The sequence below is a fragment of the Eucyclogobius newberryi genome, unplaced genomic scaffold (assembly GCF_026437365.1).
Source record: "Eucyclogobius newberryi isolate DKJ021-1_F unplaced genomic scaffold, fEucNew1.0.hap1 SCAF_14, whole genome shotgun sequence".
NCBI classification, from domain to species: Eukaryota; Metazoa; Chordata; class Actinopteri; order Gobiiformes; family Gobiidae; genus Eucyclogobius; species Eucyclogobius newberryi.
In genome coordinates, this window is record NW_027315768.1 from 19,066,730 (window position 1) to 19,091,338 (window position 24,609).

At 42.0% G+C, this 24,609-nt stretch overlaps 1 protein-coding gene and 1 long non-coding RNA gene across 3 annotated transcripts in view; both read left to right on the top strand.

Moving 5' to 3' along the window:
* The window catches only part of LOC140359182 (uncharacterized), a 53,667-nt gene that overhangs the window by 16,633 nt on the left and 12,425 nt on the right, over window positions 1-24,609 (top strand). The window contains exon 2 of one of the 2 annotated variants that reach the window (XR_011926838.1): window positions 13,051-13,186. This is a non-coding gene — a long non-coding RNA (uncharacterized lncRNA). Of the gene's footprint in view, window positions 1-13,050; window positions 13,187-19,029; window positions 19,310-24,609 lie in introns of those variants that run through there. The other variant, XR_011926837.1, reaches the window with a different exon arrangement.
* Window positions 21,228-23,158, top strand: sox1a (SRY-box transcription factor 1a). The gene has a single exon (XM_072444756.1). The coding sequence runs from the start codon at window positions 21,585-21,587 to the stop codon at window positions 22,593-22,595; it is 1,011 nt and encodes a 336-aa protein (XP_072300857.1). The 5' UTR covers window positions 21,228-21,584; the 3' UTR covers window positions 22,596-23,158.

The window sequence follows — 24,609 nt, forward strand, 5'->3', positions numbered from 1 at the left end:
TGTTTATTTTTGGGTGGACATTTGTTTGTATGAATGTAATTCTAAGTATGTAATAGTAATTGGCTACATTTAAAATCAGCGGTGTGACTGAGTAACAATTGTCTCACTGCCGTCTCTGCTCCTTTCTACACTAACAAAGACACACAACAGCATTGCGTCACCTACTCTGACAAGCTAGAGCTCAGAGAATAATCTCAGTGTAGTTTTGTTTTGTAAAAGTATGGTTACATGGCCAGTATGTGTTTTCCGCACTTTTTCCACCTCTGGGATGAGATGATTTACAATGCGCTTGGAACAACATGCGAAAGAACCTGGGATTCATTGACTCTGCTGCTTATATTGAATGCTTGTTCATTAGCCATTGAAGTAAGGTAACATGGCCTTTCCGACACTGTCACACATATTTGCTTCTCTCTGAATGGCCTCACTGCACCCAAGTCCTTATTGGTGGTTAATAAGCTTGTAATTAGAACAGCTTTGAGAGGTGAACGACCCTGGAATACACAATACCATAAATCAATGTAATACATTTCTACTTTTCTGATTATGAAGTGTGTACATAGTAAGCCTATTTTTTTTTTTGGTCTTATTGCCTATTTTTAAAAAATCCTATAGCAGATTTAAATAGTTTTTCTTTTTGGCTTATATAGATTGTTTAATCATTTTATCATTGTTCATTGTTTTATGTTGTACTGAATCACCAAAGCAAGTTCCTATGTTTGTGAATTCTGTTCATTGAAAATGGCAATAAACCTTTTCTGATTCTGAAGACCATTTTAATTGTGTTGACAGTTTTATTTTTTATTTACATTATGCTACAGATGCAACCTTTGTCCTCCAGGGGTCTTTATGGACAAGAATAAAGGAATTCACTTTTTGAAAATTGGCTGCAATCAGTTGTTAATGTTGCATTCATGAATTCATACATGGACAGGCTTCCAACAAAACGGCATGAGGAAGAATGCATCAGGAATGTCAATATATTGGCATAATGTGAAAAGCTGCAAAGGTGAGGGCAGCTTTAGTCATGAAAAAGGCCAATGCCTGTAGCTCAAAATATTATGCTGTGATATAGTCTCAATTATGCTCTGCGGGAAAACTATTTAGTATAGTCTGACCCCTATCCTGCCAACGTGTACTGCGTAGAGAGAGACCATAATTATGATGAACTACTATCTCCCTCTGAGACTCTGAGACGCAGCAGACGAGGAAAGGAAGCCGGTGCACTTGTGAGCCTTTACCGAGGATTTTCCTCTCTAACGTGAACTCACTCTCCAACAAACTGGACGAACAGGCGCTGCTGATGAGATGAAAAAGAGCCTTTTCTTCATCTCCTGTTTTGTGCTTCACAGAGACGTGGCTCAGCGAGTCGGGCCCGGACTGAGCTGTACAGCTGGAGAGTTTCCAGCTGCTCCATGCAGACAGACAAAGGGATCTCTCCGGGGGAATAACACGGGATGGAGGAGTCTGTTTATACATTAAACAACGCCTGGTCTTCAGATGTGACTGTGTTCTCCAAATACTGCTCTCTTGCTCTGGAATATATTTTCATTAACTGCATCATTAACTTGAGTCAACTGCAACCATTCTACTCTTCACGTGAGTTCGCCTCATTCATTCTGGCCTCTGTTTACATTCCATCAAGCGAAAACATGCAGGAGGCAGGTTTTGGAGTGTGGAGCGGACCTTCCCGGACTCCAGGAATCCTGGATGATTTTAACAAGGGAAATCACAGCCATGAACTACCAAAGTACAGACAGTTTATTGAAGTCCCGATAAGAGAGCAGAACACGCTGGATCACTGTCAGTCAGCAATGTATTTCGTGCTGTTGTCTGAGCCACTGTGGGTTCCTCAGATCTTGTTATGGTTCACCTGATCCCCACGTACAGACAGAGGCTGAAGCTCTCCAAACCTGTTGTGACCTCTAAGAAGTGGACCAATGAGACAGTGGAGGAGCTACTTGTGTGTGTGGACATTACAGACTGGGAGGTTTTCAGAGCTGCCACAGATAGTTTGGATGAGAACACGGACACTGTGACGTCATACATTCTATTCTGTGAGGACAGCATTATACATCACACACCAAAGTCACTCTCAATAATGACAAACCCTGGTTCACACCAAAACTGAGGCAGTAAAGGCAGCAAAAGCTTAGCTCACAGCTCACCGCCCTGAGACACTGTGCCGAAGAACTGACCCCCGTTTTCACGAACATTTTAAACACCTCCCTGGAGTCATGCCATGTCCCAGCCAGCTTCAAATCGTCCATCATTGTGCATATCTCCAATTAACCATCTCAGACTTTGAGGACCTCAGGGACCGGCCTCCTGCTGGTGCCAGAGTCAGGACTAAACATGGACCGGCCTCCTGCTGGTGCCAGAGTCAGGACGAAACATGGACCGGCCTCCTGCTGGTGCCAGAGTCAGGACGAAACATGGACCGGCCTCCTGCTGGTGCCAGAGTCAGGACTAAACATGGACCGGCCTCCTGCTGGTGCCCAGAGTCAGGGCTAAACATGGACCGGCCTCCTGCTGGTGCCAGAGTCAGGACTAAACATGGACCGGCCTCCTGCTGGTGCCAGAGTCAGGACTAAACATGGACAGGCCTCCTGCTGGTGCCAGAGTCAGGACGAAACATGGACCGGCCTCCTGCTGGTGCCAGAGTCAGGACGAAACATGGACCGGCCTCCTGCTGGTGCCAGAGTCAGGACGAAACATGGACCGGCCTCCTGCTGGTGCCAGAGTCAGGACGAAACATGGACCGGCCTCCTGCTGGTGCCAGAGTCAGGACTAAACATGGACCGGCCTCCTGCTGGTGCCAGAGTCAGGACAAAACATGGGGAATCTGCATTTCAGTTTTATGCAGCTAAAACCTGGAACAGTCTTCCTGAAGATGTGAGACAGGTTCTACTCTGACAATGTTCAAATCTAAGCTAAAACAGTTTTGTTTAGCTGCGCATATGACTGAAAGGATTTGTTTCTTTGCACTCTTCTCTTTTGTTTGTGATTTTATTAGTTTAGACAATCAGTTGGATTGATTATTTCTAATTTAGTTAATTTTATTGTATTTCTGTTTCTGTCATTTCTTTGTGATTTTGATGCATTTTTTCCTGCTGTGTGAAGCACTTTGAATTGCCTTGTGTATGAAATGTGCTCTACAAATAAACTTGCCTTGCCTTGTTTTTTTAAACTGCTACAGAAACTATGTTTAAAAAAAACTGTACAAAGCTTTTTCACCTTTCAGTTTTCTCTCAACAACTGCTTCTGAGTTTTGTCAATTGTTGAGTTGAGAAAAGCTCCCATAATATCTGTTGTGTTACAGATGTAATGGAATTAACTACTATCTGGCTTAAAATTAACAATACAGTCAGGCATTTCGAAACATACCCAGGTATGTTTTTTGGACGAGGAAACAGATAAATGCATTAGCATTTACTAGACCGTAACATTAGTTGTTTTAATTAATTAATTTAGTCACCCTGTGACAACTCACCCCTGTCCAGGGTGTACCGCTTAAGGCCCAAAGTCACTGAGATAGGCTCCAGTCACCCGTGACCCCTACTGGAAACAAGCTAAAGAAAATTAATAAAAGAATGATTCATTTTGTGATGTATTTATTTTTGCAGTGGTCTGAAATTGTTGTGTATTCAGTGTACCTTTATCTGTAAATCGACGAGGCCGGTTCTTAGATTATGTTTACTGCTAAAATATACATTAATGTTTTGAATGCGTGCATAAATGGAGACCCATCTCTTCCATTTTGTCAATGTGTTGTGTTCTGTCAAAGTGTTGGTGAATCTGCAAGTATGGGAGAGTACACACACTGCTTTTAGCTCCTTCCATTGTGGTATCCTCGGTCCAAGGCCGCGTGCCATTCAGACCGGGCTCTCAGAATTCGCATCCAGCCCTCTGCTACCTTCAATTAGCATTTAACTCATGAGTGTCAGTCAGTGTCTGCCTGTTCACCAAAGTAGCACTGGATTGAATTCTCTCTCCCTTCCTCCTACCACTTACAATAAAGCAGAGCCTGAGCTATAGACACAACCTCCAAACGATTAGTTCTTCAAGTCAGTGTCCCTCCAGCCTCCTCTGCTTGCTGTCTTTATTATTTACTGCTATTTAATCCACACTGAAGGACTGCATGGAGATAGAGGACAAGTGGATGGTTGTGTGTTGTGTACTTACAGTGTTAATACACTAGTATGGATGGTTTTAAACCTTAAAGACCTTAAAGATCTTACTCTTGATGCAGGTATGGTCACTGGTTGGATCGTAAGTGGATGATTGTGAGGATGTTTTATAAAATAAAAGTGTGTCTTTCCTTTTCACAGACATTACATTTTTTTTAATACTAGAGTTTGACAAATTGGATATTTACCACCACCTACAAACAATCTAGTTGTTACTGCATTAAACATTTCATTATAGAAAGCAAGTATTTTAGCACTATTTTGGCTATGAACATTGGCTGAATCATCATTTGCTTGCTTTAACCTATTCATAAGTAAACATCGAGTTTGAAGAACTGCTCCAAACCTTCAAGCTTCAGTGAGTGGCTTATTTGTACTTCATGTATCATTGTACCTTGTAGCGATGAAAAATTATACCCTGTGTGGGACTTTTTGTTATTGTAAAATAAAAGCACTGTAATATTCTATTACTTCAATTCATCATCAATAAGATTTAAAAGCTGTGTCTAAATTTAATTAATGAGATCATTTCTCCCATAAAGCTTTTTGCAAAAACTAAATGTGTCTTATTACATTCTGCTGTTGAGCAACAGTCTGATAAGTGGTCAGAATCATATACTTTTATGTCCAAGGTCACAGGTCTAAATCGAATGACTTCTGATTTGCTGAAAGTAAATTTGCTGTTTTAAATGATTACTTTTCCAAACTAATGAAATTAAGCTTCTACACCAACAACAAAAGCGCACGAGCAATGAACCAAATATCTGCATACGGACAGCCGTGTTGTGTGGCCCAGTCCATCAAGCTGCTCTCCATCTGTATATCCAAGGGTCTGATGCAACCTTTCTCCCAACAAGGCCAAGGGACATTCACACTCATTTATTCAAAGGGACAGTTCTCATTCAATTTTCTCCATATTCATAAGCGTGTTTCGCACCCCCGCTCTCGTTTTCCTTTTCAGCTTTAAATTAAAGGTACAGGAACGAGCCAGGGCTTTCATCTCTGGCTGTGGGTGAGTGAGATGGGAAGGGGCAGGACTCTCTCTCCACTCTCTACCACTCTGTATTTATTAGCTCCCCCCAAAGCCCCCATCCTCAACGACACCTGGCCAAAAATGATTCATTAATTCAAAAAGTAGCATTTTTTTGAAAGCTGTATTTCAAAGGCATCAACAGGAGATAGAGGAGCTGAGAGGGGTGAGGCGAGGAAGCGAGGAGAGAAAGAGAGGAGCTGAGCGGGGTGAGGCGAAGAAGCAGGTAGAGAAAGAGAGGAGTTGAGCAGGGTGAGGTCAGGAAGCGAGGAGAGAAAGAGACGGGTAAGGCAAGGAAGCGGGGAGAGAAAGAGAAGAGTTGAGCTGGGTGAGGCTAGGAAGCGGGGAGAAAAAGAGAGGTGTAAGGGGAGGAAGCGAGAAGAGGAAGAGAGGAGCTGAGAGGGGTGAAGTAAAGGAAGCAGGGAGAGAAAAAGTGGAGTTGAGCAGGATGAGGCTAGGAAGTGAGGAGAGAAAGAGAGGGGTGAGGTGAGGAAGTGAGGAGAGAAAGAAAAGGGTAAGGCGAGGAAGTGGGGAGAGAAAGAGAAGGGTAAGGCGAGGAAGTGGGTAGAGAAAGAGAGGGGTGAGGTGAGGAAGAGAGGAGAGAAAGAAAAGGGTAAGGCGAGGAAGTGGGGAGAGAAAGAGAAGGGTAAGGCGAGGAAGTGGGGAGAGAAAGAGAGGGGTGAGGTGAGGAAGTGAGGAGAGAAAGAAAAGGGTAAGGCGAGGAAGTGGGGAGAGAAAGAAAAGGGTAAGGCGAGGAAGTGGGGGGAGAAAGAGAGGGGTAAGGCGAGGAAGTGGGGAGAGAAAGAGAAGGGTAAGGCGAGGAAGAGGGGAGAGAAAGAGAGAGGTAAGGCAAGGAAGTGGGGAGAGAAAGAAAAGGGTAAGGCGAGGAAGTGGGGAGAGAAAGAAAAGGGTAAGGCGAGGAAGTGGGGAGAGAAAGAAAAGGGTAAGGCGAGGAAGTGGGGAGAGAAAGAGAAGAGTAAGGCGAGGAAGTGGGGAGAGAAAGAGAAGGGTAAGGTGAGGAAGTGGGGAGAGAAAGAGAGGGGTGAGGTGAGGAAGTGAGGAGAGAAAGAGAGAGGTAAGGCGAGGAAGTGGGAGGAGAAAGAGAGGGGTAAGGCGAGGAAGTGGGGAGAGAAAGAGAAGGGTAAGGCGAGGAAGTGGGGAGAGAAAGAGAGAGGTAAGGCAAGGAAGTGGGGAGAGAAAGAGAGAGGTAAGGCGAGGAAGTGGGGAGAGAAAGAGAGGGGTAAGGCGAGGAAGTGGGGAGGGAAAGAGAAGGCTGAGGCGAGGAAGTGGGGAGAGAAAGAGAGGATCTAAGTGGGGTGAGGTGAGCTGGAAGCGTTGGGAGGAAGAGGGCGAGGGCAGAGCACACTCCAGGTTTCATGCCAAATATCAGACCAGGCACGGTGCAAGAACAAGGAGAGTGTTTTAGACTTAAGCTGATACTACGGGTTTAGCTAAGTGTCACGCTGTTGTGCTCTTGGTTGCGCATAAGCCTATTGAATGCATTCAGCAATCTTTACAATCATTTCTGTCCATACCGTACGGCTGCGTCACTTATAATAAAATAAAAAGAGAAGGCAAGCGTGTGTTACTGGCTAATTCTCTAGCAAATTCCCGTTCTTATGCTTTTACCTCTGCTATCTACATTTGACCTAAGCCTTTGCATAATGAAAAAAGCAAAAAAGAAAAACAAAGCTTATACTGTACAATTATTTTACTTGGGATACACAGCATCACAAATTATGCATAATTAAGATATTGTGTTGTTTTAATAAAAGAGCCTCTTTTTAGATAATAAAATGAAGAGGAAACATTTGCCCCCCAATTCATCCACTACGCCACCTTGTCCCTGTCACCTCAAAACCTCCCTTTACTGATATATGTATGATGACTGGGATAATATAATGTCACTTGTGTTTTCAGTGTCAAACTTGTAAAGCGCGATATAAATGTAAGCATCATGATATTTGCACTTGTTCTAAAACTAGAGAAAAGACCTTAATAACAGTGTAATAAAAGCCACTGTGATGAAAGTGGTAAATCAGTAGATGCTCACAGGTCGGCGCGGTGCTGGCGTCCCCGGACACACACACGTTTATCCGCTCGAGTGCTGAAGTCTAACGCAGGATCAGGTGTCGGACCACTCCCAGTCCAGCTGAATCTTTCATACGGCCGCAGATGATGTGCTTAATTATAGATGGCAGGACAAGCCGCGATCCTTAGCCTCAATTAGACTGGGCCATAGGGTTAGTGACCTGCACGCCGACTGTCAGTGCCTATTACACACTACACATGGCCAGTGACAGAGAGAGGGGCCGAGGCTCGGGGCCGGGGCTCGGGGCCGAGGCTCGGGGCCGGGGCTCGGGGCCGAAGCTCGGGCCGGCTGAGGTACAAAGACGACCACAGCGCGCTGCTCCGGGTCCAACAAAGCTACGCAATCACACGGCACAAATAAAGTGCAGTTATCTGGAGTAGGCTCCTTTTGTAATCAGTGGAATTAATCTCATTATTTGGATATTACGTTGTTTGATTGTGTCTCCGTGTGATTGATGTTTGATTCACAGCTGACTCAAGATTTTTTTTTTCATCTGCTGATTAGATTTGGGGTTTCTACAAATAGCTTGTTGGTTTTTGTTCTTGTAAGATTAAAAAAACACATATTGATGAATTAAAATACATTAAAAACATTAAGACTTGCTCTTAAAGGTGGAATGGACGATTTTTTTCAGCAATTTTTTTTATCATATTTCCTCGTGGCGTGGATAAATCATTTGTCCTGCCACGTATCAATCATAAAACGCACCTATGGCTCACCTGCAGCCGCGTGCGGTTCGTCCCCACGTTTCCGCGTGCCTAAGCGCATGGATCTATCATAATATAGTTCCCTCAGTGTACGGGGCAAAATGAAGACGGAGATAGACAGTTCGAGCTGACGCAGAAGTGGACAGAAATCTACGGGAGACGAGAGAAGCGATGCGCTCCGTCGCGCTAATAAACAAACGCACGTGTGTGTTGTATCAGTCCGCACGGGCTGCGTTCTCAAATCGCCAAAAAATCATCCATTGCGCCTTTAAACTTACTAAATAAGTCTATTAGCTATTCTGGGCATTATCTCTTCATTGAGGCCAAACCTGCAGTATACTCTACATACAAATAATTTATATTAGAGACAATATAGTATACTATATATAAATTAACAGACGTACTTTACTATACGTCACTTTCTGGGCACTCAAAGTCTTTTACATAAAGAAAGCATTCACACAAATGAACACACCAAATGAACACACTTTGTGGCGAGGCACAAGATACACCTCTGCACTACTGCGCTGCCTGTTTGGTTTTGTTCTTGTTGTTTATACATTATAGCAGTTGGTTTAGTCTGGAATTCAAGTTCATTTATGAGCATCTTCAAGTAAAACCTAATCTGAGTCTTTCAGTAAACTTGTACTGGAATGAATCAGTTAAAGAAAGGACTTAAGTTATCTTAAGCGTAGGAACTTTCAATTGCTGTGTATAATAAACAAGTTTAACAGCCAAAGATCATCATCCTCTCATGTTTTCTCACGGACTTACTTCTTGGTGTAGTGTGTCCCATTCCCAGGGTGTTTCTGAAATACTGTCTCCGGGAACAAAACCTCTGTAAATGGCCCTGAAATCTATCATATAATGATCCGGCCTAATGACTACAGCTTCTGGAACGGGACCGTTCTTGAGATCAACTCGTCTACATTTAGCTCTGGGTATTTTGTATTTGCCATATGCTGGTGCTCCAATGGAATTATTCTGGAAGACACTTACTGTGTTATATCAAGTGTTGAAACTGATATAATTTACCCATTCATAAGTGGGACTATCTCTTTTAGCATTTCAACACAACAACACAATTCAAACGGTTAGGCCACAAAAAGCATTGCTATAGCTCAGATAGAATTACTCTGCCTAATGCAATTATAGACACGCACAGAACTTTACATTAGTTCAATATTTCACTGGACTTTAACTCGATGCTGGAGCTACACCTCTTGCTCCAGTCAAGGGCAGAGCAACTAATGTGACAACTATACCATGACAGCGGCCCATTTACCAACAAACAACATAAAAATCACACTGCTACACATAAATAGTGCAACAGAAACTGGCCAATTGCTCCGTGAAAAAGAACAACTGCACCACACACTGGGACAGATGGGACCAATATCCACAGGGACATATGCCTTTATTTGGGCTACGCGTTTTCCTTTTTGATTACACTTTCCCTCCCTGGTTTGTTCTGTTTATTATTTTTATTTGTTCTCTCAACATTTAAAAAGGGAAAAAAGGAAATTGGAATAAAAAGAAAGAACAATTGCAACCGATATGATTGAGAGCCCACGATCCGACTCTCACTCACTGTTTTTACTCCCTTCTTTCTCCCTCTTCATTTCTCGCCAGTATTTGTTGCAAATGGATGAATTTGTACCTTAATTGGCTTAACATTTAGTAGGGTGTGTGTATATACAATTTGATATTTAAACCGATACTACTTACAAAAATTGATATTTAGTTCTCACAACGCACATTTCAAACATGAGCGATAACATCTCACAGAGACAGAAATAGAAACTGCTAAAACTTGAAATAAATGTCTAAACTACAGGGTTAGCCGGTTTCATAATAAGATATTTTGTTATTGCCAAATAGTTTTTTTTATATGACCATTGAAATTGTGACTATTGAAATTTAGATTCCTATTTAATCTTACGACCACAGTTAAAGTCCTATTAAAGTTAAATTAATATAGGGAGAATAAGAAAATAGTATTAGTCCCTTGAAGGTGAATTAGTTGCAGTCTCCTAGTGAAACACACAAACAAAACCGCTAAATGCCACCATAATGTCAAAGTGCATCTGTTCTAACGGTATTTTGGATCAAAGCGTGTCAGAGAACACACAGAAGCTGCTGTCAAGGGTAAGTTGAATTTAAAATTAAAATTCCTTGTGTGAATCGTTTCCAAAAAGCCTCTGGTCCAAAATTCAATCTGAGCAGAATATAAATGTTTTAATATAAATGACAGCTGTGTTTTTATTAATGCCCCTGCCACATTGCCTGCTTTCCTTTTGCTCTGGTTCCGCCTTACCTGTGCTCACCTGTGTTTGTCAGTGCGGCTGAGTGAGAGCCAAGCCCCCGTTGGGACCTGCTGATTAGGGTATTAAAAATAAATGGGCTAAGTTTAGGGGGGGTTGGTGGCACGACCGTATATATTTCTGTTAATTTTTCTTCCCCCCCTCCCTCCGTAGTGACTGATCTGGCCGAATATGATAGCATGGGGCTGTCACGGCAATAATTAGGCCCATTTTCCGTGAGGTCATCTTACAGGGACGCCGAGCTGCTGTGGTTCACACACAGGGTGCTCTGTGCCTCCTCTGCCCCCCAAACCCCCCAGGACAGGACAGTATCATCCTCACCGGGGCAACAAAGAATCACTCCACAGCAAACAAGGCCAGAAAAGAACAACTACAATCTGACATCAACCAAGGTCCCAATGGGACGGCATGTAGAAATCAACAAACGTTTATCATTTTGTTAGTTTATATCATTTTAGGTGAATATTGAGCACAGTTTCAGGTAGAACTAGAGGGAACTGTTCTGTTTTTTGCACTTAAACTTGGAATTTGAAAGGAATATTTTGTCAATCCCTTTTTTTTTGTTAATCATATCAAAGTTAATTAACCAAAAATGCTTCTATAATTTAAGTTTACCGGTAATGTCACACATGCTATTATATATTATAGCATGTGTGACATTACTAGGGATGTATTGAACAGTTGTGTTGGCAGCGCAGTTCACTAGAGTAATTGTACTTAGGTGTATACCACTGTATCTTGTGTATAATCTTATCGTCATTGCCATGATAGATAATTAGTGAGTAACTGCACCTAATATAGTCGACATATGGTGCATTTCATAGTTTACCCATATTCGCTGCTTGCTCTGTGTCACAGCTCCATCAGTGTATAAGGGAACATTTAGCTTTCTTGTCATTTATGCGTGTAGTATTAATCACCAAACAACTGTAACTGCATATATTATAAAGATAGTAGTGGGCGGATTAAGATGTCAAGAAAATTATGGGCGGTGCATTTCAAAGCGAGGAGCCTCAGTCTAGTCATCTAATTAACTGTGAAAATGTGTAAATAAAAGTGCGAGGTAAAATATGATAGTTTTGGGGTAAGTTACTCGAAAGCCAAGGATGCCAAGTTGGAGCGCAACATATTTCAGCGTCATTCAAAACACTCCCTGGTTGGGTCAACAGCTGCAGGCTAGAATTAGAAATCAATTATTCAGCTTCGACAAGCTCATTAAGTCTGTGAATAGGATTTTCTGTTCAGAGTCTGCCTCCTCATTTCTCCTAGCTTGCAGTTTCTAATTAGTATTTCTTTTCTCTTTAAACTTTGATGGGAGTTTGGGTTTTAAAAAAAGAAAAAAAAAACATTGACTTAACACGCTCCCTGGGCCCGCTGGCTCCTCTGAACAGTATCATTATCTGTTAGAGGAGGCTGTATGGCCACATTGGAGGACCACTGAGGTTGTTTGCTTTCAGTTTGGGCACTGCGTAATGATCGGAGTCATCAGGCTAAATTAGGCATTAATAATCAAAGGAGTGTAATCTGGGTAAATTAAGCATTAATAATAAAACTGGAAATTATCACATGCACGGTAAATGAAGCAGCACTAATCAGACGGAAGAGAGAGGGCACCAAGCTTGGCTAAGTATTTTTGCGCTCTGAAATGGGAGCTTGTGTTTACAATCTCAAAAGTGATTGATGTTGTCATAGAAACCAGCATCTTTAGCCTGACTGTGGATGCTGTGGGGGGAAAAATGGAATAAGTTGTTGCCATATAAGGCTTTAAGTAAGACTGGGCAAGGTAATATACAAAACTTCCAGGTGGGTTTAGATCACTGTTTGGAGAGTTTGAAAAGATTCAATATTTTCATGATGCAGCATTAACAATTAATCTATTTAGTCTTAAAAAGCCTTAAAAAAAATAGCTGAATATCTTTAATTGAGCACAGTATATTTGAATAATCTATGAACAGGAATAGAAAGTAAGTCATTACAAATACTCATACAAATACATTATATTTTTTGGGGGGTGCATTTTGTATATTTTACTTGTATACTTGTACTTGTTACTACACATAAGTCTTTCTATGCATGTCATTGTAATTAATTACATTTATAAACATAGGAGTTACTGAGAAGTCCCAGTCATCCCAAACCGATTGTTTTACTCTTGTATTTGCTCATTTCTGCTTCTAATTACAGATACAGCTTTGAAAATGTATAAGTTCTAATAAAAGACTAAACTAAACTAATACTGTATGTTTCACATGTAATTGATAATTTAACTTGAGTACAATTTAGGCAGCAGTACATGTAGCTGAGTACATTTTAGTCATGTAACAGCACCATGCGCATATAAAGAGACATATGTTCTCAGAGTACCTAATTACTTTTTTTGTACTTTTGTCTATTTTCTTATACATTGATACCTTGTTCAAAGTCTTTTTTTAGAAGTCTGATTAAGACACATGCTATATCTGTCTAAAAATACCTCCACCGCCTTCAGCATCCATGGGCTTATTAGCAAACTCATTCCCCGTTTGTGCCTCGTCCTTCCTCTTCCCATCCTTCCTTCCCTCGCGCTCTCTCTCCTCCTCCCTCGCTCTCCTCTCCACATTGTGTGTGTCTATCTGATCCCGTGGCCTTTTGTTGCGCTATGAAAGGCCCGATGCCACACTCATTATTTTCTCCTTTATCTCTCTCCCCACTGCTCTGATTAGAACAGTCGCCCCTGACAGACGCCCTCAGCCAGCTCCTATCCATTACAGCCGGTGTGCGCGTGTGTGTGCTGAAGCCACTGAGACATGCAAAGGGACCGGGACTCTCCCCCACAGCAACAGGGCACATGCGAAATATGAAAGGTAAAATACAACAGTCACGTGCATTTGAATATGACTGTATGGATGTTCAAATCTCACCCGTCGCACACTCACATCAAGGCTGACAACTTTCTATTCTGACTCCAAGGTTGAACTATTTGAAAGAAAAGACATGCTGTTGCTCTGTTTTTACACATATTATACTCTATGTATGAAACATGAATATGTACACTATTGTGTTGCTCCAAGGAGAGAATTTGAATGGTATGTTACTCTGAATTGATATGAAAGAAAAGGGTATTTATCTGAATATTTGCAAATACCATGTGACAAATGCAATACTGTATGTCAAGCTGCTTTTCTCATTTAAACAAAAAGTGGCATATTATTGAAATTATGATGATATTTGTCACAAACCCCCATTTACATGCATCTACATAATATTGGCTACATTCAAATTCTGACGGTTTGTATGAGATATTTAGGGGAAGTGATTTTGCGTCACCTAAAATAGTGATTGGGATGGACATTAATTTCCATTTGTTTGCCTGGGCACACAGAGCTAATCAGCAGAGAGCCTGTCTGATGGCTGTGTGTTATTCCAATGAGGACGTGGGGTCTCTCCAGAATCACAGCCTTCAATAAGGACCTGAATGTGGCTGTCAGTCCCATCCTCTCAACATCAGAACCATCATAATGCAAGGTGTCACATATACAAAGTGTTCAGGGAAGCAACGGAAGCGTTCAATACACCAGTCACTAATCTGCAATAAGCTGTTTACTGTTAAAGATTCATTTATACATAAATTGGCCACGCTGAATTAAGGCAGCGACTTTCAAATATTTCGTTTTAATATAAATAAAACAAGAAGCTTTATAAATGTCTATTATTTTCACATTGACACTAATTTTCTCCACCGCCTGAATATGTAATTTGCTTTTAAATTGCATTATCATGCAAAATGAAGCAAAAATTTGATGAAACTCAGATGGATTCACCTGAGTTAATGGAATATGCGTTTAAGAGGGAACTAATTATCCCAGTTTAGCGGGGAGTGAATGTATTTCTATGGACAGCCTGATTTTGAATGTAAACATTAATGGTTTCCTTGATTAGCATAAGAATGGTGGGTTATTGTCCTGCTCACTCTGCCTTCTTATTGGATATGCATCTGTGCTGCTCCAGACACACAGTTGAAGCTCTAATACACTTATTACCTGCCTTATCTACTAATGATGTCATTTTTGTTTTATTGTTTCGCTAATCCATAAAATTCATTTCTCCAATCAAATTAGAGTTTGAGGCATTACCGGACGCCACTCTTTTAGAGAGACAAAAACAAGCAAAATACAGCCACAGGGACAACATGTAATAAAGTCTAAACACGGTGTTCTCGTCTGTAGTCGGTCTGAATGTGCTCTGAGATGTACAGAGAGGAAAGAACTGACAGAAGTGAAGAGAAAGAAAAAAGAAAAGTGATTGTTCAGTAGTAAAATATACTGTAAATTATTATCACTATTATTATTATTATGGTTGTTGTTGTTGTTGTTGTTGTTGTTGTTGTTTTATGTATTTTTCACTCACCAATAACACAACATCCTGAGACACCTTGAACCCCGGTGTAGTAGTTTCCCAATTGCCATTAATACAAAAGGGCAGAGCAAGTACAAGTAATCAGAGCATTCTTCTGTATTTGTTTTTTGTGCAGCATAAACAAAACCACTGAGTAAAAGAGGTGAAGCCTGAACCTGCCAAAAAGGTGCAGATGAGGTGACTTAAAGGGCAAGTGAAGAAGGACAGCTTTGACTTGGGGCCCTCCCAGGGACAATGACCTTATTTTAAATTCTGGGAGAGGGCCCCCAGTGAATGGCATCCACACAGGCACATCTCAGAAACAAGCTCCACCGCACGCCTTCCAGTTCATAAACACAGTCCTGCTGCTTTCTCAAAGGCCACACCACAGAGAGATCACCCACCAATAGGTTAAGATACAGTCATCCTCCAAGCTTCCCGTCTCTAGTAGGAAATTCATATCTTAATTTGCATGTTGGTACAAACGGTACACATTTTTTGCATTTTGATGTTAAAAGTTGCACCCAATATGCCCTCTCTGAGCTTGTTTTTGAGTTACATTAAACCGACATTGCCTCATAGAGACCCACGCACAATCCAAAGCAATTTCTGTGCGGTTGTCCCTGGTGACCTAAGTTTTACAGCTTTAATGACGGAGTCAATATTTGGAATCACATAAGGTAACCTGCCAGAAAAAAACATCCCGGTGCTTCAAGGAAGCGTTTAAAAGATTAGAAACAGAAATTCAGTGTCTTATGTTCACACCCCACGACATGTCTTATAGGTCTGGCACATATGTATTACTTTTAAATCTTAATCTTGTGTGTGCAGCTATAGCTGACCCTGCTGGCTCTTCTTTCCTATTTTTGTCTATTTTGTCCATTTTCTGCTTTAAAAAAGGAACTGAATGTAATGGAAGTAGAAGTGTCTAGAGTATATTAAAACAGTAATGTTTTATTTGACCCCAGCAGTGGGGTATAGTGTTTATTTGATGTGTATTGTGGAAAATGGACATCAACGTGTGACAGTAACTTCATTTCCATAATTTGAATGTTGTATTTAGGCTCTCAAATTCAACCTAATTGTAATATTTACAACCAACTTTTCCTACTAAACAAAGACCCCACATGTGCGCCAAGTTTGTTTTGTTTTGGGGCAGGCCATGTGCTCTGATTGGTTTCTCTGCCTGTCAGACTATACCCAGGGGAAACAGATATCAGGCTTGTATCTAGAGTAGAAAAAAAAACATTTAGATAGTAATAACTGGCCAAGCCAGTGCCATAGAAGATCAGCCACACTGAAATATTTGTTGTTGACACTAGACTCAACTGAAACCTGTAAACGCACAAACAACGTCACCTTCTTGGCATCAAATCCTTTTTTACACTTAATACCAGCAGTGTTGGTGCAGTGTGAAACAGTTGGGCTCTTCTGTTTCCCCCTCAGACACACACCTATTCACTCACTTCACTCCTAAAATCAGTTTTCTGTCATCACCTCCTTTACCTTGCTATCTGTCATTTGGTCTTCCAGCAGCTGGTGCAATTTGCTAAAAAGTGTAAAAACATGTATCGCTGCTAGAGAGGGCTGCTGAGTGCATCCGCACTAACAAGTCTAAGTGCCAGAGTGCCAGACTGTTTCTTGCGCCGCTCCTGAACCAGTCGGCCTCTCACCTGCTTCTTAATTCCCAGTCGTTTTTTTCTTGTCAATCTTCATATTTGTCCAGTTACTTAAATGACAGATTTAACCATCATATGTGAGACATTTTCCATTAATGGGGCCTGACCTTGTCTGACTACGCTACTTTAAAACCCTCTCTGCTTGGTGCACCCTCTGACACTCCACACCCCCACTTTGCCTTCCCACTGCAGTCTTAATTTTATTTCTCCTCCTTATATTTTTTTTGCTCCTCTCACCTTACAAGAGTCCCCCCCCTGTTGTTTGTGGGGGCTCGGCTGATAGCCATTAGTGTTACACCCTATTACACCAGTAATGACTGGCTGTGAGCTCTAATTAGAGATGTGTTCGGGAGAGCTGCCCCCCTTCTTACTTCTTCCCTTTCCCTGTGACTCCATCGCCGTGGCGACACCATTAGCACACCACCTCTAAGAGTTGCAACTGGTGACTGTTAAAACCATTAGAGCAAACAGAGGGGAAGGTGTTATGGCTAATTGATAAGCTGAACAATGTGTAAAATCTTGGGGGGAAAAGCGGCGCTGGGAAATGTACCTGAAGAAGAGTGGGGAAGATGCTGCTTAATTTCAAAATCTTATATTTTTCCACTCAAATAATTTAGGCTTACAATATGTCTTCATCCAAACGGGCTGCAGATTTCTTTCCATTGGTGAATAATGGGATGTTTCTTCTGGGTTTGTCATGTGTGATAAGATGATTATCTGAAAGGTCTGTGGCACATTGTGAAGAGCGTCTTGGCGGCTCTGCTGGAGTAGGTAATCCTGGGTAATAGCATTATGGACACAGTGTTTTGCTAAAGCCCATGATTATCCACTGCTGTTTGCCGTGGGATTGACATTGGCCTCCCTGGTCTCCCTCACTCTCTTGATTTCTTCTCTCATTCGCACTTGCTCATGTCATATTGTCTCTGACTCACCACTCCATCAAGCCCTTATATGCTCTTCTCTCACCATTTTTTACCAAAAGAAGAAAATGAAAATAGAGCACATGGTGTAACAAAAGAACAAATTGCTCGTAGACAAGAGTGCCCTACTTTTGAATGGCATGTTATGCTCTGTCTGTCAAAAATGCACTCTTCCACTATGGCAGTTTGGGGTTAGCATTTTGCTATAAAACTCTCAAAGACCACAAAGCGCTCCGCTGTTTACTATTAGTAAGCTCTGGTTTTAAAGGTATCGGCCATGTTAGTAGCTATTTCAATGTAGCAGATCAAAATGTCAACACTAACATAACATACAGCAAAGATTACAGCCATATCAGCAAATATCATTTAATATTAATAGTGTAGCACCTTTGCCTTTAAATAAATGTAATTTTACAAAATGTTTGTAATATTCAGCATACTTTTAGTTCTATTGCGGCTGGCTTCAGTCCTGGTTTGTCTTTGTAAACCCATTTTGACAATACAGGCACATTTCGCTTGAATCAAATTCCACTGTCAAAAATAATTTGAATCGTATTGAAGATGCTATATGTGTTAGGGAGATTTGTGCATTGGTGAGGATGTGTATGAGGAGCACTAAGACTCAGCTTTTAGCCAATTGGCTCACTCTTGCCTGAATGCTTTTAGGCCTGATCTCGACCTGATCCTTCTGCCTGTCTCTCCCCTCTAATAGTCTTCACGTGGCCTTTTACTTAGCTTTACCACTTTGTGTCAATCTTCTGCTTGTGGAGTTCATGTGTATTTGATGTTGTGACACAAACCAGGGTGCATTAAGATATTGCAACTGGCTCTTTTTTTTTTTTTTTGCAAGCGAGCATTGGTTTAACATTGTTGGTTAATTATGGATTTGATGACACAAGGACTGGACAAGACTTTATTTTCTGTTAATTGTATTTTCTATTTGCAGATTCCATACACTTTATGGCAATGGGTTAATTGTTTTAATGTTTAATTTGGCTGCTCTTCATGCTGTCACTGTATCACTGAGCAATGCACAGACCCATGATGTGTCATTAGGACGAGGAGACATGCTCTCTTGTCCATTGTGGAAGTTGGGTTCACATTTTGTATTCTGATTATGACAAAATTTGAGAGAGAGAGAGAAACCCGCAATATTTACAACTTGTGATTTGATTTTATTAGACGTTAGAATAATTTGTATGTTAATATTGATCATTGAAATTGATATTTTTAGGTCACAAAATGCATTAGCGCCTGCTGTAAATGAAACAAGTTGTGCATTGGTGCTTTCCCGCTCTGAGACTCTGTCAGAATCACAAGCTGTCATGCTGTGCATTTCTTATAAAAAACAACTAATTGGCGTCTGTGGACTTCCCACAGCAGACTTTGTTTAGGCCTTGCTTTAGAAAGAAAAAAAAACAGTGTATGCTCTAAAAAGCCTGTAAAGTCGATACTTCTCTACCCAAAAGCTTCTCTCTCGCATCTCTTATGCTCCCTGATCAGAAATGGGAGTCAGTATCCAGGAGGAGGAGAGGTGAGAGCGCGAGGAAGGGGAGAGGGGGGCCGGGCTCCTCGCCAAGCCGTCGCCCCTCCTCCCCGAATGCGGCACAGCTGCCTTTCAGAACCCCGCCGCTCCAACCCATTCATCCTGGAGAGCCAAAAAAAAAGTGGCTATTTATTAGAATACTTGTTTGGTATTGTTCTGTGCCACACAAAAGACGCTTCATTATGTTGGAAGCAGAGAGAGAAACAATAAGTTGGAATTGTCTCTTTTTAGAGTGTATAATAAATGTCATTTCTTCTCGTCTCTGCCCCTCAGTGTGTGTTGAGTGGTGGGTTTGGGCACCGGGCAGCCACGGCCTTGGCACTCGACTTGAAGCGGCCACGCTGTAGCGGGAATAGCGGTCTTACATGAAGCTTAGGACGGCTTTAGCAGTGTGGAGGGACAAACCAGACCACATGCTCTGGAATAGACGAAACGAGGGAAACGTGCGTAAGTCTGCATATGAGAGCTACATTTACTGCTGGAAGTGTACGTTGTGCGTAAAATCTTTGTTTGTATATGTGGATGAAAATGGAGTAAAACGTATCTGCGCTCTCTCTTCAGTTGATGTGTTTAGTGGCTTCGGGATGTGCTTTCAGGAGGTTCAGCCTATGGATTTGGGCGCAGAGCAACAGTTGTTCTGATGACAAAAGCCTTTTAGACTTTTTCTTCTTTCTTTCTTTTTTTTTAACCGAAATGAGTAAATACATTATTCTTATGTATTGGCCAGCACGGCAGAACATTTGTGTGCGTTGAGGCTGTCAGTATTTGGGTTACATCATGTTCAACAGGCGGGGAAAGCAGGTGTACGATGGGAGAGAGGAGGGGGCTCCTAATGAAATTTGGGGTGTGTGGAATGAGACTCGAAGACAGGTGCTTCCTCCCTGCATGCGACACGTTTAAATAATTAAACAACACCTTTTTTAAACTCCAGATGACGAGACAACTTTTACTTTACAAAGTCAAATTTAAAAAGTAAAGTAAATGTAAAAGCCACATACATGCTTTTAATTTTATTTGCATATTCTCTGAATGTCCGTTAAGGCACCTGTCAAGGATTGTATTTTTTATTTTTTATTAAGTTTTATAATTATGAACTTATTCTAAGATTATTATTGTTTTTATTATTATTATTATTATTATTGTGCTATTGTGATAAAGTCAATTGTTGTTGTTGTTGTTGTTGTTGTTGTTGTTTTTGGTGGTGGTGGTGGTGGCGGCGGCGGTGGTGGTGTTATTTTCCATTTCAACAAGTCAGACTATTATTTTCATTTTGTTTTGCTCACTTAATTTATTTTATTACAAAAGTGTCAAGTTTACCGGCTATTGTTTTTTGATAATCATATTTAGGAACACAGTTCATGTTAATAAAAACATAATAGGTAAATAGAAAAATACATTTGGCAATTAGTTTTATGGTGTAATTCATTAAAATAATATAAATTAATTAATGTTTCGCTTATTGAGTATAGGCAAAATAGGCTTATTTTTGTTTGTTTGTTTGTAGCGCTATTGCATGCCAGTATTCTGTATTTTTTTCTTTTTCCCCCCATGATGTGATGTAGGCCCTAAAGGCGCGTCCGGAGCCTCTGGTGAGTCTGTATATTGACCACTGTGTTAACCCTATTAGGATCCAGATCTATCCAGACGCGCTTTCCCAGGCCCCAAACACACGGCATCTCCCGCGAAGCACTAATTAAAAATAAAACATCATAGAGTGAATAGAATTGAGTGATTACATCGTTAGTCGCGCCGCGGGAAGGGGTATTTCGTTATCCCTTTCAATTAGAGGTTGATTGGGCCTTTCAGGGGAGGTCAGCTGTGAAATGTGCAGGATTATATATGCACGAGGCCAAGACGCTTTAACTTGTGGTGCGTTGCAAAGACAAAACCTGACAGAAGTTAAAGGTATCCCGCAAAACCATCACTACTGCTCAATCCATCATCCATGAGACATTTGTGAGTATGGAAGTAGCCCGGACAGGGGCAACCTCGCCAGTAGACGGCGGCAATGGGGCGAAAGGCAATGTGTTTCCCCCTGAATAAAACCCTCCAGGCCCATTTTGGATGGACTATTATTTGTAGAAGAAAATGGGAAAAGAAAAAGAAAACATATAGGCCCAGTCCAAACAATTTTCAAATAAAGTATAAATTTAGGGCAATAACCCTATTTTTCTGTCAAAGCTTGTGATTGCAGCATGTGGGTCATATTTTACCTTTTTTTTTTCCAGACCTTTCGGCATTTCGCGCACTCTTTAAATCAAACACAGCACAGTTATTTTGGTTTAGTTCAAGTCTCTCATGATGTCTCTCTGCTATTTGCGGGATTGACCCTCCTCCTTCTCCTCCTCCTCCGATGCGCTCTTCCTATGAGCGTTCTCAGTCACCTGACCAAACGCCATGCAAATCAGTCCGCTGCTGCAGCCCCATTGGCCGCTCGTGGCTCATTTAACCGCTGTCAGTGCACATCATATGGCCGCCGCTTCAAGCAACTTCTCAACTGCGACACAGAAAGTGGCTCCAGCGCACATTCTCTCACAGTGGATGTGAAGCAACAGAAGACACACTGGACAACATTTGTTATTTGGATTAATTTGGACTTGAATAACGTTTGTTCAGAAACTATTTTGTGGTCAGTCACTCTGCGCGCACTCACCTCAGCGCGCCTCTAGTCTTGAAGACTTTTTTTTTTCTCTGTAGGTGGCAAAATTTAAAAGGCAGTTGAATGTATAGCATGATGATGGAAACAGACCTCCACTCCCCTGGTCCTCAAACAAATACAAACACTGGCCAAACGGGGCCAAACGCGAGCTCGAAAGCGAACCAGGAGCGCGTGAAGAGACCCATGAACGCTTTCATGGTGTGGTCCCGTGGCCAACGCCGAAAGATGGCACAAGAGAACCCCAAGATGCACAACTCTGAGATCAGCAAGCGGCTAGGAGCAGAGTGGAAAGTGATGTCCGAGGCCGAAAAGCGGCCGTTCATCGACGAGGCCAAGCGACTGCGGGCCATGCACATGAAGGAGCACCCGGACTATAAGTACCGGCCGCGAAGGAAGACCAAGACTCTGTTAAAGAAGGACAAGTACTCCCTGGCCGGTGGGCTGCTGTCTGGGCCTGGTGGTGGAGTCGGCATGTCCTCATCAGGAGTGGGCCAGAGGCTGGAGAGTCCAGGGGGACACGCCGGCTCTGGGTCGAGCTACGCGCACGTGAATGGCTGGGCAAATGGCGCGTACTCGGGACAGGTGGCTGCCGCCGCCGCCGCCGCTGCAATGATGCAGGAGGCGCAGCTCGCTTACAGCCAGCACCCGGGGAGCGGACCACACCACCACCACCATCACGCGCACTCCCATCACCACCACGCGCACAACCCGCAGCCCATGCACCGCTATGACATGAGTGCGCTTCAGTACAGCCCGATCTCGAACTCTCAAAGCTACATGAGCGCCTCCCCGTCTGGTTATGGCAGCATCACATACAGCGCTCAGCACCAGTCCTCCTCTGCAATGGGAGCCTTGGGTTCTCTGGTCAAGTCTGAACCGAGCGTGAGTCCTCCGGTGAGCGGCGCGCACACTCGTGGTCCTTGTCCTGGAGACTTGAGGGAGATGATAAGTATGTACCTGCCCGGGAGTGAACCCGGTGATGCGTCCATGCAGAGCAGACTGCACGCCCTCCCGCAGCACTACCAGAGCGCCGCGGCGGGAGTCAACGGGACGGTGCCTCTAACACATATTTAAGACTCATTGAGAACTGCACAGAACCAAATACTTACCTCTTTTCCTAATTTGGCCGATCCCGCCGCTACCTGCATACCTGCATTTTGTACAGAATGTTTATGGACTTTATGAGGCTAAATCATATTCACAGCTCTTTTAACGAGCCCCAGTGGAGTTCTAAAGACGCTGACTTATCAGTTATTGTGCTCATCTTTTTTCTTTTTGTCTTGTTTCAGTCTGAGTTAAGGCTGCAGCAGCCAGGGGCTTTGGTTCATTATTTGGGGGGTAATACTTGTAAGTTATTGAAAATGAGAAACGTGTCATAATCACAAGAAAAGTGCTTTAAATGAAATGGGAGAAACATTCCTTTAACATCTGTGTTCATTTGCAGAAGCCTGTGTCTTAATTAAATCATCCTTTTTTTATTGTAACACTAATTATTGTAAATTGTGAATAATTTTAATATTTTAAAATATGACGGGCAACTACTGATGTAAATGAAATTGCTTTTCCGCGAGTGAAAAGCCTGTTATTGCAATGAAGAAAATCGAATAAATTTCAAGATGTTGCTTTGATTCCTAAAACTGGCTCTGCAGTGATTACTTACTGTCCCTGAGTTTAAACCAGGCTTCATCACCTAAAAAGTCCTTGCGAAGATTTTCTCAAGCCTTTCATTCATTTTTGTTTATGCGTAATGTGCGTAAAATGGTCAAAGTCAAGCGAATCTGAATAAATGTCTGTAAACTGATTGATTGACGTATTAGGTCAAACCTTTGCAATAACAGGTACTTTTAATATTTTACGGAGGCCTGAGTCATATTTCTTGGACAATATTAAATTACATATTATGTGGCATTGGTTATAAACAATTTGCCTCACGTTTTTATCTAAATATCTAAAGAATGTTATTTGCAAATTCGTATGAGCCATTTTGATTTTGTAAAAGTTTTTTTTTTACACATCACCCCTTTTGGCTCGGTATAAGCTATATTTATAGGCTATTTATTGATTGGCATGTGATATTTTCATATCTCACACATGTTATAAAAAGGGACCGAAACATTCTGTAAGAACTGACATTTAAATATTTTTTAAAAATTACCTTTAAAATGAAATAGCATATTAAAATATGAATTGAAGATTATGGCTGCCATAGTTTTCCACTAACACTTTAGGCTATTTGAAAAGGGCAAGAACTGGGTGACAGAATCGAGACATTGCTGCACTTAAAATAACAACTCTGATTCCATAGTTTCAAAGAAGTGGTTTTAGCAGCGGGAAGAAGCAATTTCATGAACTAAAAAGCGCAACTCCGGTATTTATTTGATATTGGGCTTATATTTGTGAACAAAAAAATACATTTAGTTGTGAATCATTTGATTTTTTTGTTTGATTTAGGCTACAATGTTTGCAGAAAATTTCCAAAAACGCTGCGTAAAATATATGGATTTTTTAAAACAAAGTTACGTTTAGTTAATTATCAGTTTCAATTATCAATTATTAGTTGGATTCCTGAAATCCAGAGACGTGAGCGTTCTGGACAAGTCTCTTTCTGCGCACGTGCTGTGCCTATTTCTTTTTGATCAACGGATGGGAAGGGGCATAGATTAGCTGTCAAAGGCCGAGAGGCGGAGCACGTCACGCGCATTGCGGTCCAAAAGAGCCGCGTTCTGCCAAATTTACCACGAACAAATGACACCTCGAAGTGACACAGGCTAGAGTGGGCTGAACACAGCCTATGTCACCGTGTGCGCGTGTGAGGCGCGCGCGAGAGAGCAGCTGACCGGCCAATAAATCTCTCCAGCGCGCTTGGCTCTTATCTTGTAGCCAGCGATACGCTGTGCGCGAGGCCATCAGTTGCGCACACGGCTGCTGTAAAGCCCCGATCCCTTGCACTGCTGTCCTAAATGGGGATAATTAGCGTCACTTTATCACGCCTCTGCATATTTCCTCCTTGTGTCCCCTCCTCCTCCCCAAAAAATTACCAAGCTGCTGCTCTCGCGCCGCTGTCACAGAAGATTATGGAGACAGATTG

Bases quoted from the DNA above. Each gene is read 5' to 3' on its own strand.
- sox1a (XM_072444756.1), top strand. From the start codon at position 21,585: ATGTATAGCATGATGATGGAAACAGACCTCCACTCCCCTGGTCCTCAA.